The sequence below is a fragment of the Petromyzon marinus genome, chromosome 14 (assembly GCF_048934315.1).
Source record: "Petromyzon marinus isolate PM22_M1 ecotype Great Lakes invasive population chromosome 14, UKy_Petmar_22M1.pri1.0, whole genome shotgun sequence".
Taxonomy (NCBI): Eukaryota; Metazoa; Chordata; class Hyperoartia; order Petromyzontiformes; family Petromyzontidae; genus Petromyzon; species Petromyzon marinus.
In genome coordinates this window covers 8,876,283-8,895,920 of record NC_133680.1, presented here as the reverse complement: position 1 = coordinate 8,895,920, position 19,638 = coordinate 8,876,283, and the positions used below count along the sequence as shown (strand labels likewise).

Sequence of the window (19,638 nt, the reverse complement as noted above, 5' to 3'; positions counted from 1 at the left end):
TAAAGCATTGAAAGTTACTTTTAAGATGTCTTTGACCCTGATTTCCAGGTTTTAGGCATGCGGTGTAAGTCAACATTTTTATTGAGTGCAGGTCACTGTTGGTGTTTGTACTTTAATGAATAAATGTTCTAAAGTTAACCAATAAATATTTCATAGTTTTTTTATCATACTTTAGCTGTTAAATGCAGGTATTTCTTGCAGGGCTAACATTTCCAGAAATACATTTTCGTAAGTTAACGTAATTATATTGTCTCTTATCTAACTACAGACCATTGGCTATATGAACTAGTCTGGGTTTAAGATTTACTCAGCCTTAAGTGACCTTGCGCAGTGTCACACGTTCGTGTTTGAGATGCATACATCCAGACAGTGGCAGCCCCACTGCCTCAACTGGCCGTGCCAGTTGTAATAGCTGCTCGCCACTAGCATTGCCCCATCAGTTTAAGCAGACTTGACAAGGGACCTCTTTATCACTTGACAAGGGACTTTTTTATCACCTTCACATGTTGAGCACACGGTGTTTCGTGTGCCACTGTGGTGTAGAATTTGCCAATGTAGTGTGTGGAATTTTAAGGATCAAATCTGCTCAACTCATGTGTATGGGCACAGTAAAAACTGGTGAAATGTTTAAAAAATACTAGTATTTTAACGTTCCAACAAAAGATTTATTCGCGTTTTGTAACTAAAGTATTACACTAAAGCAGGAAGCAATTCAAATATGAAAATGGACTTTGCAACATTTTATGCTAAGACAAGCTTTTAAAAGAAAATCTGAATTTAACATACAAGCAAATAGGCTTGCTGATATTTGTTGCAAAAATGTATACCATGTAGACAAAAAACTAGTATTGGTAGTTCTGGATGGATAATTGTGGTCATTTAGTTATGAACATTACAACATAAACGTGTTTGTAAAGCTATCGATATCAATTTGTGTAAAAGGTGCACTTGAAGGGACATTGCTGCAAGCTCTTGGGTCTCTAGGTGTGGCTATTTTAGGAGACCAAAATATTTCACATCCAGTACGAGCCATTTGCACCATCACTCATCTGTGAGTTTAAATAGGATAACGGTTGCGTATTATGTTTGATCACTTTTGGATTTGACCCAATATATAAAATCCAATATAGTGGGTACACGCTAGGCCACGATTTAATAATCCCAAAATTAAACTTCATAACTGGACTGATTTTGATGGGAAGTAGCTTATTTAAAAGCTATCATCCAACCAGAAATGGCCATGTGTATCCTACCACAAGTATGCAGGTTTTGTTGATTGTTAAACTACAAATAATGCGTCCACTGAACATTAATATTGCCTGCTCATGCGTTTATTACTTTGCGCACGGTTTATTGATATTAATAATCTGTTTAGGCTCAGCAGTTGGCAGCATATCTTGGGTTCTGGTGGTGATGTGCATAGCACATTGTTGTCGAGTGCCTCAATGGATTTCTGCTGGCTCTTGAGTCCTCTTTGTGTGGCTCAGTAGGGAATGTGGCGGTTTAAGCGGTAGGAGGGGTAGAGTCCGTCGTAGTGGTATTCTCTCCACGACTCGGTCGCCTCCCGGGTCTGCTCGTACGTCTCTGCGGAGGACAAACAGCGTTGATCGCACACAACTGAGCGACGGACTATAACCCTAACTGCCACGGCATTAAGATAAAACTAAAAAAAACATGGCTTACAGCAGTAATACTTTTTGCCATTTGATGCTTCAAGCAAAATGCGAGCTTTCAAGTTAACAAACTAAACTCGTGGCCACCGTTGACTCCACAGTTTGATTTTGCACTTGCTTTACCCCTTTAACAGCTACAAGTTAACGTTTAATTGGATTGGATGGTGGCAATGATACCATCTTTGCTCCAAAGCAAAAAACACCAGAGTATGACTACCACAAGGATGGAGCAATGAGGTCGGCTCATGCACAGGATGGATTATGACATCACAAGACGAGGAATGGCATTTCCACGGAGAAAACTTCGTCTAGCAGTGAATAGATCAGGATGACGATTGTCTCAACTCTAGAAGCACAAATAACGGCATTTCAAATATATAAAATCAATCAGGCCATGGTACTTTGATAACTTGAAAACACCATTAATAATCCTGTCCAATAAGCTACCATATTTCTGCAGTTTTGAAATATGAGAGCAATGTGATCCAGATGAAGATATGTCTGTGGATTGTGACTGGCCGCTCCTTACCAGATCGCTCTTCCTCAGCAAAGTTCTCCCGTGCCTTGATCTGCTCCTCGCGGTATTCCGTGCGGCGCTTGTCTGCCAAGAGGCTCTGCGTCTGCTCCGCTGTCCCACACGCGTGCGCATTATCAATGTGACCTCGAACCGAACGGTCGCGAAGCCCTGGACCTCCGCCGATACACATTGTAGGCTGCTGTTAGAGCGAGGGTTATGATGGATCGCAAGGCTCGCTCACTCACCGATGGTTTCACGCGGCAGCTTGACCGAGCGGCGGGGACGGAGGAAGCTGGCTGCTGTCTCCTCTCGCACAAACACCGCATTCGGATCTGCAAGCAGGTGGATAAAAAACATAGTGCAGGCAGTCCCCGAGATACGAACGCATGACTTACGAACATCCGCACTTTCGAACAAACTGCCGTAAGATATTTTAACCATCCGAGTTGCGAGCGTTTGGTTGTACTTTTGAATTGAACCGCGGGACTATTTTGTTCGACGGAGCGATCTTCCGTGAGTTGTCGAGAGTCCCAGCATCCCATGTGATGCACAACAACAGTTAACCGTTCGACTCGAGGTAAGTGAAAATAGCATTTATATTTTATTTTCGTGTTTATTTGATGTTTTACTGGATTTATAATACAGTATTATAGTATCACATGCAAATGTATATTTATTGTTTATTAATTTAACAATGCTTCCATTTTTTTGTTGAACCGTATCACATTTTATAACGCTAACTGAACAAATACATATTGAGTTCCGAGATAGGAACAAATCGACTTGCGAAAGGGCCTAAGGAACGTAACCCGTTCTTTAGTCGAGGACTGCTTGAATAGTCATAACGCAATTTATTTTTCAGGACTATCTCGTTGAGTAAATACATTTTCTGGAGAGTACTGAATTGGGATGTTTGACCAGTTCCATTAAGGAGCTTTTATTTTAATGTCATTGCATTATAAATTAAGTATGTGCCCATATTCAGGCGAGAGCCTAATAAAGTATGCATTTTCTCTTGCATAAAGGATACCTAAATATTGATAGCAGTGTTGTGGTTAACCTTCATGTCCGATGTTTGAGTCTGGCACACAGTAACTTACTATTAGCATTGATGTAATGGTTTGTCATAGCCATTTGTCAGCAAATGATAGATATTGGGACCATTGACTACAATCAAATCAGTGCATCCCTATGTGTCCATACCCACGGCATATGCTCAGTCTAAACCTGTTCTCTTCCAGTGCACATAAAATCAAATGTTTCGCTCCGGATGACCGCTGCAAAGTATTAACTGTATTTTGATTTAGTGTGCTGATCTTAAAGGTGCATTGAAAAATGTGATACTCCGGCTGATGCTCCTGTTGTTGAGTGACTCATGCAGCCAGCTATGGCTCTAGGGTTTGGTGTTACATGTTATTTATGTAGTTATTTTGATTGAAAGCTTTTTTAAAAAATAAATAAATACACCGTTTAAAAATAAATAAATGCAAACCGACACTTCTTTCAAATGTTTCTTGCCGTTGGTTTTTCACACCTGATGACGACCGTTTGCATTATGGTCGAAAAGGCGTGAGAATTTTTATTGTTTTATATATTTTATTATTTTATTGTTTCCCTTCAACGTGACTTTACCGAAAGAGCTAAGAATATATAGTTATTGTTAAAAATTCGGTCACAGTCCCTATTATCACTGTTACATTGCATTTATGGCTTTATTTTGGTGATTTCGAAAAGTTTTTTGGTTTGGCCATCTTTTTGTTTATTGTAGTACGGAGTTAGACTGATGGCCTTAATCTTAGTTGTCTTGTGGTTGTTGTTGTTGTTGTCTGACTTGCATCCCACTGGGATTTTTGCAGACAGCATTGGTGTACAGTGCTATTTCAGGAATATTTTGATGTTTTTTTCCTGGATTTTCTGTTTGCACTGTCACATAATCACTTAAAGATGTTTTCTTGTTCATGTTTTTTGTTTGTTGCGGTTGCACCCGATTCAAGAGCCGAATGGCTCACAGGGCTATACCAAATAAATGGAACTATGAACTATGAAACTTTCCCCTCTAATGGTTACATCTTTTACCCGATTTTTTTTATTGTGTTCACGAGTTTCACTCGCGTGTTTTTAAAGAATGAAGCATTCCTGTTGGTTTCCATAATTCATTATTACGGGAGAGCTGTGACTTGCAGGGAACAGCCCTGCAACGCGACACCATGACATTTGCTCTTGTGTTTCAAGCTTAAGTCGTGGAGACGCGCCCGTGTGTGGGTGATGTGATCCATTTCCGACCCCATGACATTTGGGGGTCCGTCTTTCCGGAGCATCCCTTAATACGGATACAGAAAGTCACGGAGTTGCTACCTCGGCTGTGAGGGTTTTCGTAAGTGTCTGGTGTTAAGGTTGCGGTGGTGGTGATGCTGCAAGTTGCGTTACCTTGAATTGTCTTCATGAGTGTAGCTGCTCTGCCCTCCTGGATGCCTGTTAAGCAAAACCGTGGCATACCATTTCAGGCAGTGTCGGGTCAATGCAACAATAACCGGAGTGGATTCGCTCAAAAACAAGGAATTGTGAACACACACATACGCCTAAGCAAACCCTTTCACTATAGCATAGGACATTGATTTGAATTACAGCCTTTGTCCATCGACAAAGTGTCACTCTTGAGTGTTTGATGAGTGATAAATCGCCACAGTGGTCATTGCACATTGGTGAAATGGAGGAGTGCCAATGACCTGGTCAGGAATCACATTTTGAGGTTGCCGAGTTCGTAGTGCAGTGAACGAAGCAATCTAAGCGCCACTCCACCCCGTTGGATAATCGTCATCAACCATGATTCATTCACTGCTGGATTGAGGTCTCCCCAAGGCGCTGCCATCATCCCACATGGGGTTCTGCGATGTGGCAATCCACCCGGGACGTGTGCACACGAGCCGATGTCATCCCTCCATCATGGCAAGCGTCCTCTGAGACAGCATTCCCCTCTTGTCTGCCACCCCATTGTTATTCTCAACCACCGACCATCATCCTGTCTTGCGATGATAACCTGCTCTAGCCCACTTTTCTCAAGAGTCAATATGAAGTCTCTAGCATGCAGTATATGTCTTCCAATGTATGGGTTCCACTCCCAATACAATTCTAAGAATGCATCTCTTGATTTGTGCGCTGTTCCATTTTCTTTGTCCATGTCCACGTTTACGAGGCACGTGTCAGAGCGGCTAATATTCGCTGATAATATATTATAATTGTATTCCTTAGGCACATTGCTTTTCATCATCAAGCTTTACAAAGCACTCCAGCCCACGGTTGTCCACCTGATTATGAAATCAGTTTCATCTCTGTCCACTTTGAATAACTGACCTGCGTTTAGCAGCTGTCTCCGTCTGAGAGTTGTTGATCACACTTGATGAACGCAACTCATTTAAATTTCGATTTAAATCTTTCGTGACTGCAACTCATTTACTTTGAGCCCAACTTTTCAGCCTTCTTTATTCAGCTCCTCTTAACAATTTCTGCAGTTAATTCCCATTGGATGTTGTACCGACTCACCGGCATATATAAATGCGCGCCTTTGTTTCTCAGATACAATTTACGAAAACATCTTGTGTTGCTGTACATACACTAACTAAGAATACACAAAGTACCAACATAAGTATGAAACGACAAGGTGACGTGCTTTCCCACAGGAAGACAGGATATTAGTTATCCATTGTTTCGCCCATTTTCGCATTTAGACAGTAATGTAGCAGTAATGACATTTTAGTTAAGTTTAAGACGATTTTTTCTTTAAAATCGCATGCCAATTTGTCCAGATGACAGTTTACAGTGAACTTGTCATCAAACCATTGGCTCTGTTGGAGGTGGCTACTGTGCCCCATCCGATACAGAACCCATGTTAGGGAGCCTTAAAGTTAGTATAACTGAGTGTCATCTGGTGCATTGAGTTCAATCATGAATTACAAATTCTAAATAAAGCAAATGTATCTCCTCGATATCTGTGAAAAAGAGCTTTATAGCTCATCGGATTCCTCCAGTCTAAATATTCTAATATCTAAACACAAATAATATGTAAAGTATATTGTCAGTAACAAAGAAAATCACTATACACAACTGGTAATTGAGTTTTATCCAAATATTGAGTTTAGGGTAGTTCCAGCTTTTGTTAAAATTTGCATATTTTGATGAACACTACGTAACATTTTTGACTGTGATTGGTGAGAAATACAAACTATTGAATTTAATTGAATCGTCAATGTATGACTACACAGTGTGATAACGCTACCACAAATTATACAAACTATATACAGCACTATTTTATTCATTTGAATACAATTCAAAATAAACATGACCCATGTTATTGCAACACTATATTGTAAATATGTATCTTATTATAAACATTTCGCGCATTTAAAATATTACAAGCCGAGGCCTGAAAAAATATGCATAAGCAAAAATGCATGTTAATTTGCAATTGCATCATTGATAACCATAAGCAAATGCTCATTATATACGTAAATGTACTATTGAACTGTACTCATTGTAACACAAAACCCATAGACTTTCCTTAGAAGCTTTTCCTTCATCTATAGCTCAACTCAGACCTGTCGGCATGCGTAGCTCACATTCCTATTAAGTTCACCAATAAACAGACAATGTAAAACTAAACTACTGTATTTTTAGTTTACCAGATAAGGCCCACTGAGCTATGAAGCTCCTTTTCATAAGCTTCCGAGCCACAAGTGACATATCAACGAAGTGGCTTATCATGTGGGAATTTATAGCAGCCAAATACTCTAAAACGCACGTTTCTAAAATGTGGATGGAAAAACCGGAGGATCCGGATAAATCCACCACACGACAACGGAGAGACATGCAAACTACAAATATACAGGCGTCAGGATCTGGATCGAACCCACCAACTCCTGTATACCACGCAAGGCAGTAAACGTCTCGCCAACGTGGCACCCCAATGTGGCACTTGAGCTGCAGGGGTGAGTGGTGCTGGGCCTCCGTGAGGGGACGACTTACAGGAGAAGAGCACAAGGACGAGCAGAGAGAGCGCTGTGCGAGTCATGGCTCCTGCTGGTCCCTCCAAACCAGCCGAATGTGTGATCATCTGGGCTACACGCCTCAAGGTGCGTGTGTGTGTGTGTGCGTGTCTGTGTGTGTCTGGCATGCAGATTATATGGTGACGATTGGCCAAGCAGTGAGACGCACAGATTGGCCATGATCCCAGTAGTTGCCGCTGAAAGTTTTGCTCAAGTTTCAGACAATCAATCTTTTTCATACAAGAAGCTCACATCTTCACCTTTTATGAAGAAATTCTAAGATGTATACATGTGCCGAAGAGCCCAATGATCAGATTATTCACAATTTAATCACTTTGCTGTGTGATCTAGCACATTTCAATGAGGAATGAGCACAGCACACTACCATCAGTAACATTACTTAAATATCCTGGGTCAACATCTTTCAATGTCATAACTCAAATCTCACGTTGTGTTAATGATTTGCAACTCAATTTTAACAATGTTACGTGTCCATTTGATGAATAGGGATACTCGGTCACTAAAACAAAACAAAAAGTCCATTCAAGAGCAGATACTAAAATAATGAGCACGAACTAGTGATGAATTTAAACACTTTATTAAAAATAATTTCAAACTCATTTATAGTGAGGTATTACATCTTTTAGGACTCACCTCTACATTTACGTTTTACAATTAACAGCATTTGCTTTATATGCAGAAAACTGTTATCATTGCAAAATCAAAACCAAGAAAGTGCCAAGTTTTAACCCCATATTGTCCAGAGGAAACCTTCCTCAAAAGTGCTGGAACAGTCCCCATCATCGTTCAACAAGATAAACACTCGAGATGAAACTCATTTATGGTTTTACCACAGAAATTAGGTACTTCAAATGTCAAATAAAATCAAAATGCTCTTCCTAAGTTAAAATGGTTATTTTTTTTGCTTGCTAAAACATCTAATGTGAAATGTGCGAGTCACAACAGCCAACAGAATCAGAAACTCATGGAAGCATTAACGAATTACTTAAAACATGTGAAAACATTTCAGAACACAAAGGCATTGCAGATCAGAATATCAGCTTATGTAGTGGCTCTACGAAAGAGTTCTTCATCTGTCGACCCATATGGCCCGCTGAGAGATATGGCTCGCCAAGACAGAGAAACACGGATCTGAGAGATGCACGAGATAATATAGCTGCAGACAAGAGATAAAGATGAGTGAGATTATAGCGAGAGTAGCGAGGTAGAAGCGAGACCTGGAGAAAAGAGGTCCAGATTAGTTGTTACATGTACAGACGTTTTGAGGACGCCACGTGACGTCATATGAGGAGACGTGGTTCACCAGCACTTGCATAGAATTTTCACCACTACTCATGTGAGGTATGCATTACTTTCAAGTACTTCTGTTCTGCTTGAAGATGGGATATCCAGTGTGCATGTAATCCGTGAATGACCCCATATATTGACCAGGATGGTGCGGCCAATGGCTTTAATAACTGCTGCTTTATGACTATTGGGTCTGAAATAGAAGATACATTTAAGGCATATTAAAGGGGACACATGATTGGGTGGCAGGGATTCTAAGGGAACCATCAGTGGCGTGAAGGCGCGTGGCGGAGCCCCCTCACAGCTGCAGCCTCTCTCCATTCACGAGTCGTCCCTTGATGCGCCACACGTCCTGCGTGCAGCCAACGCGGGCACCGTCAATCTCACAACTCCCCAACCAAATGTATTAAATAGTGCACAGGCAGTTATTACGCACTGAACAACTGTGAAATACATTCATGTTTTCGCGTATCGTTATTATTTTGGTATATTGCAGTGATGGGCAATCCTAGACTAGTTAGTGAGCCACATGAGCAGCCCTTCACCTCAATGGGCCGCACAAGTTTGACATAGTGCTTGTGCACTAATCATGACCCAGCATAAAAGCCTCAAAACACTTGAATATGAAGCTGGTCTCCCCTAGATCAACTCCTAAAGAGAGGCTTTGGTGCAGGATGCCAGCATCAGCAATAGGGGAGACAAATGCAGCCATGTGCATGTCGCCTGACCAAATGATCCATACTAACTGCAGGTCTCAGCACAATGCAGGTACATGGAGAATCTTTGTCCTTATTCCTAGTGCTAATGTTGACACATTGCACCGAGGTTCTATTTTAAACTGCATTAACCTAAGGGCGACTACGTCCAGGTTCAGAGAGCAATCAGCAATGGTGTTACCTACCACACCGAGGAATAAAACATGGGTTATTAGGGTCATAGTGCAGTCTGTTGACTTCGAAGACAAATATTCCCCATGTAGCTTTACAAACTGTGTGGGTAAGTGCTGTTAGTTAGTGAGCGCCTATAAAGGTTGGCACGGCACACGAGGGGGTGTTGTGGCAAGAACCACACCCGGCCGCCTTTGTCTCCCCCAGTGCTGATATTTACACATCAGCACCAGGTACTTATTGAAGGCTGGGTCAACCTAGTGGAGGATCAGTAGAGGTTCAGATATCACTCCCCACTGACATTAGGTGGCCGGGTTTGTAGTGCAGGGCCATAACTACGACACCAATGCTCAGAAAAGCGTTCAAAACAGAGTTGCGTACCGAGAAGTCGAGCTCCGTGATGCCGTGGCGTTTTCGAACAATGTCCTTCACCTCATTCTCAATGTTCTCCTGGCTCGTGCCCTTCACCTCGATGTAGTTGCACTCGCTGCTGGCGTAGTGGCAGGAGATAGACTGCGCAGATTGAGGAAACAAAAAGGATGTTATTTATTTATCCAAGAAAGTTGTATCTGAGTCTCACGAGACTATCTTATAGATGATCCTGCATTGTGATGCTTGACCGATTTCTGAATGGGTAGTTGAAATATTAACGAGAGAAAACACGAAATGAGGGGATAATGTGACGTTAAAAAATCCCTACTGATAGGTCAGCCACATATTTTTTGTATTTACATTTAATATTCACCTTCCAGCTCTGCCGAAGTCTCAAACACGATTATATACGTGATTAACCAATCCATATGTTTTTAGCACCCCAAAAAATGTTCTGCCAACACACCACCATCCTACTACCTGCCCACACCAACTGTCATCAGTTTTATTCAAGCGTGAAATAAAAATGTCATCCATTGGCAATTAACTCAGCCGTTTACAGTGGTTTGCCTTGGGAAACCCTGGCCCTTTTATGAAGGCTGTCTAATTTCCTCCACTGGACCATGGCCACCAATGGCGATGAGCAACGGCCAACACTCGTACGGGCAAGGAGACAACTTGACTTGAGACATAAATAGAGTGCAGCTGGCAAATTGGGGTGAGAATAAATAAATAAATAAATTTCCTTCAGCCTTTTATGACTGCAGCAATTCATATTCTTTGGGTCTTTCAGTAAAGTCACGTAGATAGGTTCATCTGATCCTCCTGATGACGATCGCTTGTGTTGTGATCGAAACATCGTAGTTTTTTTTGTCATTTTCTTTCAACCTATCTACGTGACTTTACCGAAAGACCCAAATAATATAAAACAAAAACCTGTTTCGGTGCAGATGACGGTAGTGGTGTAAGTGGCCCCACCTTGCGGAAACCATCAGTGTTGTTCATGCCGGATCCGTGGATGAGTAGGGGATGGAAGAACACGGTGTCACCCTCCTCCATGTCCAGGTGAACGCGCGGCATCGTCGGGTCATAGTCCCGCACGCCGTGATACATCTTGTTCACGCCGCCCTGCGTGCACGCACACAAAGATCCTTCAACTCACTGCTGGGGCAAGCGCTGTTAGTAAGCACCTATGAAGGCCGGCACGGCAAAACGGGGTGGGTGCTGATGTTTACACACAACACCAAATACTAATTTAAAGCTGAGTTGACCTAGGGGAGGACCAGGACCGGTTCAGATATTTGTCGCCACTGTTGGCCATAAGCAGGAACTGAATTCAGGCTGCTGAGTTCATAGTTCAGTGCACGAACCACGACAAAGATCCCCTGTATCGCCTCAACAGACTTTTGGGGCAAGTCCTGTTAGCGAGCATCTATGCAGGCCGGCACCACACCTGGCTGGCTTTCTGCCTCATGGCGATATTCACACATTGCACCAGATACTACTCATTTGAGGCGGATTTGACCTCGGGGAGGCCTCGGACCAGTTCAGATAATAATCGTCAGTGATGTTGGCCTTGAGCGGGAACCTTACTCAAGTCACTAGGTTCGTAGTGCAGCACGCTGCACTTCCACTCCCACACACATGGATGAGGATGCCCATTTGCTGTGTGCACAAGTCATCTGACTGGCTGCATGAGTCCACCAAACCAGCGATATGAGAATAAACAATTTACGAACATAACAATTTGCTGATGAGGGGTAATGAAGTGAAAATGAACAAAAAAACCCAATACAAATAATATGGTAAAAATGAGAAAGAGGCTTTTTTTATTGAAATGTGACCCTGAACCACCATAATTTTTCAAATTGTTGCTGTGGATAAATCGTTACATGCCTCATGCGGGAGATAGACTCATTGGTTAAGCTCGCGAATGAAATCTGCTCCATTATTGTCAAACACGCACTTTGATGCGTGTATTACAAGTGAAAAAATCGATTTGAATCCATGAATGGATACACAGTTACTTAGCGGTGACACACGAGCGAATGCACAAGGGAACGGGAGGTGGTGCTTTGTGTGACTACCGCGAGTGTTGCCACTTATTGGCGGGAAGGCTGCTTGCCCCTTGCCGCACTCACCTCCCACTCAGGGTAGTCGTGCTGCTTGAGCTCCCCCTTGTGAGTGCCGGGCAACACAACCAGGCAGCCGTTCTGCCGGTTGATGGTCTGCATGGCGGTCCACGAGCACACAATGCGGTCGGCCGGACGAAATGGGAAGTAGTGCAAGTCTTGGTGCATCGGGTGGCGTGACGTCTTGGAGCCTGGGTGGGTTGTATGGATGGGTGGATTAGGAGGTAAACATTCTCAGAAGTTTATAACCCGAGTAAATAACCCATTGGGGTCTACACAGTTCTTTTCAAGGGTCACGTCGCATTCTTCCAATCTGTATCACTTGTATGAATGCGTAGCAACTTTACTATTAAAACTGTCTCTTTGAACGCAACATAGTAAGTAGTAACCAATGAAGGGTTTTGCTTTCTATCGGCTTAAGTGTCACACTCCACATGAGCCAAATTACATGGTTCAGTAATGATCGGGATCATATATTCTATCGAAAGTATAATTGCAGATTTGGATTTAGTACCAGTCAAAACCTATATTTTTGTTCTTTCGGTAAAGTCACGTTGAAGGAAAACAATAAAATAACAAAATCTATATTAAACAATAAAATTCTCACGACGTTTCGACTGTAACACAAACAGTTATCATCAGGTGTGAAAAACCAACGGCAAGAAACATTTGAAAGAAGTGGCGGTTTGTATTTATCTATTTATTTATTTTTCGCCGTTAGAACCACGGACAGCGATTTGGCAGTTTGTTTATAAGGACGAGTCCATCTATGTTCGGAAAAGAGGAGGGGGGAGACGAAAAATTAATGTATGCTCTCTGAAAGCCACCGTAAGCGTGAACAATCAATTAAGACCCGAAATGGTTTATCAAATCCTTCCTTATTTTATTGTTTCCCTTCAACGTGACTTTACCGAAAGAACCAAGAATATGAATTACTGCAGTCACGAAAGCTTTAAATAAAAATTCAGTCAAAACCTGTATCAACAAACTTTTGTAGAGTTTGGGTTAAAACTTCTTTGTCCAAAAATATTGAGTTAATAAAATATTAAAATATTGGCGATTGGAATAGCTTTTAGTTTTAAGCATGGACTCCACTGTATTAATGCCAAATTACATTCTATGGAATATAAAGAGGCCGGTAGCATCACCGTTCATGTGCTCCGATACAATCTCAGTGATCTAGTTTGGATTCCAGGCCACGGGCACGAATGGTAATTATTGTTGTATGCAAGCTGGTCAAGGCCTCCTGTAGTCGATTAAACATTAAAAAATGTTGGTGGTAATTTGTATATTTATAAGTCCACGGACATTTGTATATCAGAGGTGAGTTTATCTGGCGTTTATTGCAATTTAACACTTCAAAGTATTACATTTATACCCTTGCAATGCAGCAGTGACATTTATTGACATAAATAGTGCAATATTTCATTCCACCTATTGCACAAGTTTGTTATTTTTGTGAAGTGCAGTTTCAGAACTGGAATAGGTTTATTTATAAATCATGAACTGACATCTTTAAAATGTCCAAAGGGTCTTAACATATGATCCAACAATTTGAACACATGCAAATTAAAAGCAGTCCTAAAATGTGAGCAAATGAAGGCAGGATGAATTATTACCAGGGTCAGGAGGTTTGTTGATGAGCATCGTGTGCATGGCCATAATGTTGGATCCTGTGAAAGCTTCCACATACTGGATGACCTGCCAGTGAATAAACATTAAACTTTAGTCACGAAATAAACACTTTACACACGTTTTAAAGTAAACATCTATTTCATTATTCATAATTAGCCGTCTGAAAATGAAGAGTGAAGTGGTTTCACTTGGAACAGAACTCTTGCTGACTTTTCACAAGTGTCTTAATGATTAATTCATGCCAGGCTACGTTTTCAAGTCAAGGCAATGCACAATGAGTGGTAACAAATGTGAGCGGTTTAAAAAAAGTCTTATGGCATTCTCTGGTAAGCACAGCTTGACCCGGTAGCAGAAAACCCCCACTCAATAAATTAGATGTAAAAGCTGGATAATATGAGCTCCATTGAGCCAGCATTGTGTTTGCAGCGGTGTTTTTTTGTATCTGCGCTGTGTCAACAAGAGGCAGGCACGTGCCTTTGGATGCTCGCAGTACTCGAACAGAACAGGATCATTCTGGAAATCCTGGATCTTGGTGATGGCTTTTTGGTCAGGGACAAACTCGGATTTGGCTATGGCAATGTCTCGCATGACCACCATGCCCGGTACGGTCATCTCCAGACGGCAAATCTTTTCAAACTGGTTCCTGTGTGTGTATAGAGGGCACTGCTTTAGTAGGGCAAGTGAACAAGAAGCCTTTTAAAATAAGTGCAGCTTAAAATGGATGCACAACACTGAAAGAGCACTTCTTAGGACATTTTTACAAAACAAAGCAAGCTGAGATTCAGTAATGTTCAGAGACTGCTTGTGCTGCTTGGATGGTAACAAATGGTGTCTGGAGTGTTGTGGGTAATGCAGGAGTGATAAAGACCAAGCTGCATGTGGTGAAAGTTTCATGTATGCAAGCCAAAATGTATAAAAGCACATCATTTGTTTAAATTAATAACCTGTATTTATCCAGATCCGTCTTAGGAACCAGCCCTTTGATGACGATAAAGCCATTCTCTTCGTAGAATTCTCTCTGTTTCGGTGTCAGAATCCCATTATCCAAAGAGTATCTGGGAAGGAGGGTAAAGGTGATTATTATTACATCGACAAGCTCCGATTTAATTTGTCTTGCCTTAACAATTGCACGCAGTGTTATTGCTTGAAATTAAAACAAGTTTCATGAGTTGTACTTTTAATACGCACCTGAATTTGAGTGGGATGTTGGGTTGGTGCATTGCCTGAGCAGCTCCGACATGATTGGGGCTCTCATAACCAACTTAAGGAAAATCCACATTAATAAATATTAAACTACACTTAATGGACTATGACTATATATTCGCATCTGTGCTTGTATTAAGCATGCTGTTCATATAGAGTATGTGGTATTACTCTGCTCTTAAGTCATTAAGTGTGTCAAGATTCTGTCTTAAGACACTATGTTGTCTCTCAGAATAAGGTGTTCATACCAACCGAGATTCCTGATAACAGCCCAGTCACTGATAAATGCACACAAAAAAACCACTTAATTTGTACTGCCACAAAACATAGCTACATACATCTTTGAAGGTCCAATGGCATCATAGAAAAACTGAAATTATTGACACTGCAGATCAGATAATTTCAGGCAAATGACACTGATGCAAGTTTTGTTGCCCGTGGTGTTTTGAAGCAGGGCTGTGCACTGCTGCATGTGACTAACCCTACAAGAAGTACTGATAACAAAGTGGCAAGAATAGTAAAAGATAAAGATACAGCCCTGTAACTGCATGGTCACGCCAATACTGGAGAAAGGGGTCACCGTTAGAGGGAGCTCTAGAGAGTTCCCTTGATGGCATTTGGCATACCCTTCCATGAGCTCATGTCTTTGAAGAGGTGATAGTACCGACGTTTAGCCCCACCACACATGATCTGCCGGTCGACTGTGGTGTATCCATTTATACTGCTGGGTGGGGACAGAGGCGGTGGGATTTAAGAACCTTGCATTGTTTAAACTGCTGCGCCAGGAAAACGAACCAGCGATCTCTGGATCACAAGTCACGTGTGTGCTAACCAATGTTTCATGACATGCCAAAAAATTACCTATATTTAGGACAATGTTTTTCAAGGGTCTACATGACCTATGATGACCTTATGAAAGAACGACCAAAGTTCTGTAGGTGGATAGGCACTGAGAGCGCCACTAGTTTATAATCTGTCAGCCTTTGGCCCCATGATGTCTTGCAATGCACTGTGCTCTGCATGCGGCTTTTGAAATGTTTTATTACTTTTATTGAAAACAATGGAAGTTAAATTATGCAATTATATACATACCTGGATAAAACACCAAGTAATGTGGTCAAATTAAGCACACATTTAAAATGAGAAAGGTTTTGCATCTACTATTTTTACGTTTTACCCATACCATGTAACCATAATACTAATGCTAATAATTAATTACCCAGAAAAGTCTCACTGACCCTCAAAGCTCTTGTTCGGGAGGGTCCTGCACAGGGATATTTGACCAATTCCATAAATGAGTATTTGGCATATGACGGGGAAACCAGAGAACCCAGGGAAAACCCACAAACGCAAAGGTAACATTCAATATCCTGGCCACCTCGTCGTCTAATAATGCCTACAACACCTGGCAAGCCTCGGAAACAACCCATCCAAGTACAAACCAGGTTCAACCCTGCATAGCGTCCGAGACAAGATGACATCAGTCGCAATTAAGAGTACAGTACTTTGGTTAATAACTAAACACTATTTGCATACAACTGATGTTGTTGCATGGTCTTCTTAAAATAACCACATTCTTTCCAAAGGTTGAATTTAACCAGGTACCGGGCCTCCTGATATTTAATGCATGCACAGCACTTTGTTAATCGACTCCTGGGTGAAGGCCTCCCCACGCAATGCAGGTAGTGGGGCTTATTAGACCAGGGCGCATAGAAGCTCAGTACAACAATGGATTTTCCTCATCTCTGCTGCCAACCATGCAGACTCTTTAACAATCCGTGCGTGCGTAGCGGTCGCTCATTTAAACACTATCCAGGCTCAAACCTGCTTAGCTTTGGAGGTGTGCTCATGACATCTGTCGCATTACGGGTAATTTGGTGATAATAACTCGTTATAAAATTGAGACAGCATCCACACACAGCAATTACGATCTCTACGCACTGTAAAAGTATGTTTAAACATAACGGTACATTTTTTTTACAGTCGATATGCCAAGTAATAAAGCATCACTAAGTGCGGTTGCAATGACAAGCTTATTTACAGGCGTCAAATAATGTGGCATTAAAGCGTTCCTGAATTAAAACACTTGTTCATTGCAGTGTCGCTTCTCCCGCAGCTGTTTCCCCAACAAATGCAATCCCGGCAATAATAACAACAAGAGTCATCCGCAACATCAACCGCATTCCACACGACTCCATATGACCCACGTGTAACAACAACGACAAGAGACGCGAACTTTACTCTCCCGCAACAGCGCCATGTAGTAGCACACACACACACAGCGGTAACCACGAGGAGACGTCGCGAGCAATGGGTTCCTAGTTCGTCGTCGCGTGAAGGATACGAGGGGCAGCGTTGACGGTGGACGTCCCCTCAGGTGCCCCAGGTGAACCAGCAGCCGGGCACTCGCAGCGGCCATCGCTCTGCTCGTTCACAGCTCGTCTTCCCCTACCCACCCACCATGTTACGCTCCCCGCCGATTGGTCCCGGCGCGTTAGCCACGTACCGCGCATCGACCAATCGCGTGATTGAGCTGACGTGACTCACAAAGGAGGGTGGGGGGGGGGGAAACAAAATGGCGGCCGCGCAATATAACCGGCGCCATCTTAGTAAGGGAGTGGAGTTTTAATGTTTGTATGTAAGATACAATATATAGAGCAAACACACTTACATGAACCTTTTTTTATTGTAGTTGAGCGAAAATTTCGTTTGCTCGAAAAATTAGTCGCTATCGTGGCTGTTGCGCGAATTTTTATTTGTTTAATGTACAGGTACCATGTGAAGTCACGTTGAAGGGAAACAACAAAATAATAAAATATATATATTTTCAACGTGACTTTACCGAAAGAGCTAAGAATATGAATTACTGCAGTCACGAAAGCTTTAAAACAAAATTTAGGTACCATGTGCTTGAAGATTCCCAACAGACACAGATGAGGGTCGACGTATGAGGGCAACGTTATCGCAGTTAGCATGGAAAGTTGGGGGCAACCTTGGTCCAACGGTTCAATGCCAACGTTGTCATAACGTTGAGCCAACGTTGGAATGATATGGAACCATCGTTGATAATTATGCCAACATTGAGCCAGCCAACGTTGGCAAAAATACGCATTGTTAGGTAATGAAGTTGCGAAAGAAGTTCAACATTCAACATACACAGAATAACAGTACTCTGTTTTAGCGACGCAGGAAGAAGGGACGGCCACACTTTTAACTTTTTTGAATTGGTGGTCTCAACAATATGGCCAAGTGTTCACCTCGTTGTGTGCTCTATGCAAGGCTGAGCGCATTTAGGGGCCGTCCATAAATGACGTCACGCGATTTTGGACGATTTTTTACCCCCCTCCCCTTCGTCACACATGGTCACAAATGTCTAACCCACCCCGTATAGGTGCGTGACGTCATTTATGGACGGCCCCTTATTGGACATGTGTTGGCCATGACATGCACCATAAGGAATTATGAGAGTCGTGCCTTCCTGCTGTTTGTAAGCAGCACATATTTAGGTGTTATTTATATCTCGGAAACTAAGCAGGGTTGAGCCTGCATAGTATTTGGATGAGTGGCCACCTTGCACCATAAGCTGTTTTAGTGTGTCGGGCTATATGGTGGACAGCAGAGGGCAGAGCAGCAAAATCCAGTTTTGTATTGTACTTCTATGCTCCCATGTTTCAGCTCCCTGCATTTCCCACCCGCACTGACCAGTGGATTGACAAACATGGCTGTAGATGTTCTTGGTTCTTTCGGTAAAGTCACGTAGAAGGGAAACAATAAAATAATAAAAATATAAAGCAATAAAATTCTCACGACGTTTCGACTGCAACACAAGTTTCAAGTTTTCAAGTTTCATTTATTAGGTAGAGCCCTGTGAGCCATGCGGCTCTTAAGTCGGGTGCACCCGCAACAAACAAAATTTGAACACAGAACATCCCAAAGCGACGTCGCGCAATAGAAACATCCTGGAATATACCAGCAAATATTCCACACAAAAAAGAGACTTAATAAAACGCTGTGTGTAAAAATTACAATCATCATCAGGTGTGAAAACCACAGCAAGAAAATTATTGCTGTGGTTTGACTCAAGCCTACCCTATATCATCATCAGGTGATGATGATTGCTTGTGTTGGAGTCGAAACGTCGAGAGAATTTTATTGTTTTATATTTGTATTATTTTATTGTTTCCCTTCTACGTGACTTTACCGAAAGAACCAAGAATATGAATCCATGCAGTCACGAAAGCTTTAAATAAAAAAAATGGATGTAGATGTTCATATACAAGGTGCATGGTTGTTGATCGAATGCCATTGTACATAGTTTTCCTCATGTCACATTATTATTTGTTTGAAATGATTGGTTTGAGTGATTTGTCTGCGCAGTACGGCAGATTGTGATCTTTGTGAGCTGTCGTGGGACAGCGGAGTGAAAATAATCGAGGTTTTGTTGTGAGACGTTGGTTCTTAAAGTCGAGGGATAAATGCATGTGGGAGGATTAATTGAGAGGAGAGTAGCGAGAGGGATGGAGAGTGCGTCTGTAGAAAATTCTACTTAGAGAGATTACATAAACACCGAGATCTTGAAAAGTGCACAGCTGCGTGTGGGGAGGGTTGGACACGTGTGTGGCATTCAGGGTAGGCTTGAGTCATATAGGGTAGGCTTGAGTCATATAGGGTAGGCTTGAGTCATATAGGGTAGGCTTGAGTCATACAGGGTAGGCTTGAATCATACAGGGTAGGCTTGAGTCATATAGGGTAGGCTTGAGTCATATAGGGTAGGCTTGAATCATATAGGGTAGGCTTGAGTCATACAGGGTAGGCTTGAATCATACAGGATAGGCTTGAGTCATATAGGGTAGGCTTGAATCATATAGGGTA

General features: G+C 42.1%; 2 protein-coding genes across 3 annotated transcripts; both read right to left on the bottom strand.

The window, feature by feature from the left end:
* Positions 1-63: 63 nt before the first annotated feature.
* UCMA (upper zone of growth plate and cartilage matrix associated) lies at positions 64-7,665 on the bottom strand. Of its 2 annotated transcripts, XM_032953956.2 has the most exons (5): positions 7,210-7,665; positions 4,618-4,662; positions 2,436-2,522; positions 2,203-2,301; positions 64-1,584 (listed from the first exon to the last, which is right to left on the bottom strand). In XM_032953956.2, exons 1-5 carry the CDS (start codon positions 7,466-7,468, stop codon positions 1,484-1,486), a joined length of 591 nt encoding a protein of 196 aa, XP_032809847.2. In that variant the 5' UTR covers positions 7,469-7,665; the 3' UTR covers positions 64-1,483. The 2 variants fall into 2 exon arrangements, with proteins under 2 accessions (XP_032809847.2, XP_075923182.1); XM_076067067.1 differs by lacking the exons at positions 4,618-4,662; positions 7,210-7,665 and adding an exon at positions 2,657-3,978.
* A 146-nt stretch (positions 7,666-7,811) lies between these two features.
* Positions 7,812-17,252, bottom strand: PHYH (phytanoyl-CoA 2-hydroxylase). The gene is made up of 9 exons (XM_032954128.2): positions 17,111-17,252; positions 14,752-14,813; positions 14,508-14,618; positions 14,038-14,206; positions 13,548-13,629; positions 11,938-12,119; positions 10,775-10,924; positions 9,806-9,937; positions 7,812-8,889 (listed from the first exon to the last, which is right to left on the bottom strand). The coding sequence occupies exons 1-9, from the start codon at positions 17,183-17,185 to the stop codon at positions 8,836-8,838; spliced, it is 1,017 nt and encodes a 338-aa protein (XP_032810019.1). The 5' UTR covers positions 17,186-17,252; the 3' UTR covers positions 7,812-8,835.
* Positions 17,253-19,638: the final 2,386 nt, after the last annotated feature.

Coding starts and splice junctions, on each gene's coding strand:
- UCMA (XM_032953956.2), bottom strand. CDS start 7,468: ATGAAAAAGATTGATTGTCTGAAACTTGAGCAAAACTTTCAGCGGCAA. Junction 4,663..7,209: donor CGTCCTTGTGCTCTTCTCCT/GTAAGTCGTCCC, acceptor TTTGCTTAACAG/GCATCCAGGAGGGCAGAGCA. Junction 2,302..2,435: donor GCTGCCGCGTGAAACCATCG/GTGAGTGAGCGA, acceptor CGTGTGGGACAG/CGGAGCAGACGCAGAGCCTC.
- PHYH (XM_032954128.2), bottom strand. CDS start 17,185: ATGGCCGCTGCGAGTGCCCGGCTGCTGGTTCACCTGGGGCACCTGAGG. Junction 14,207..14,507: donor ACGGATCTGGATAAATACAG/GTTATTAATTTA, acceptor ATACACACACAG/GAACCAGTTTGAAAAGATTT. Junction 10,925..11,937: donor ACGACTACCCTGAGTGGGAG/GTGAGTGCGGCA, acceptor GCGTGCACGCAG/GGCGGCGTGAACAAGATGTA.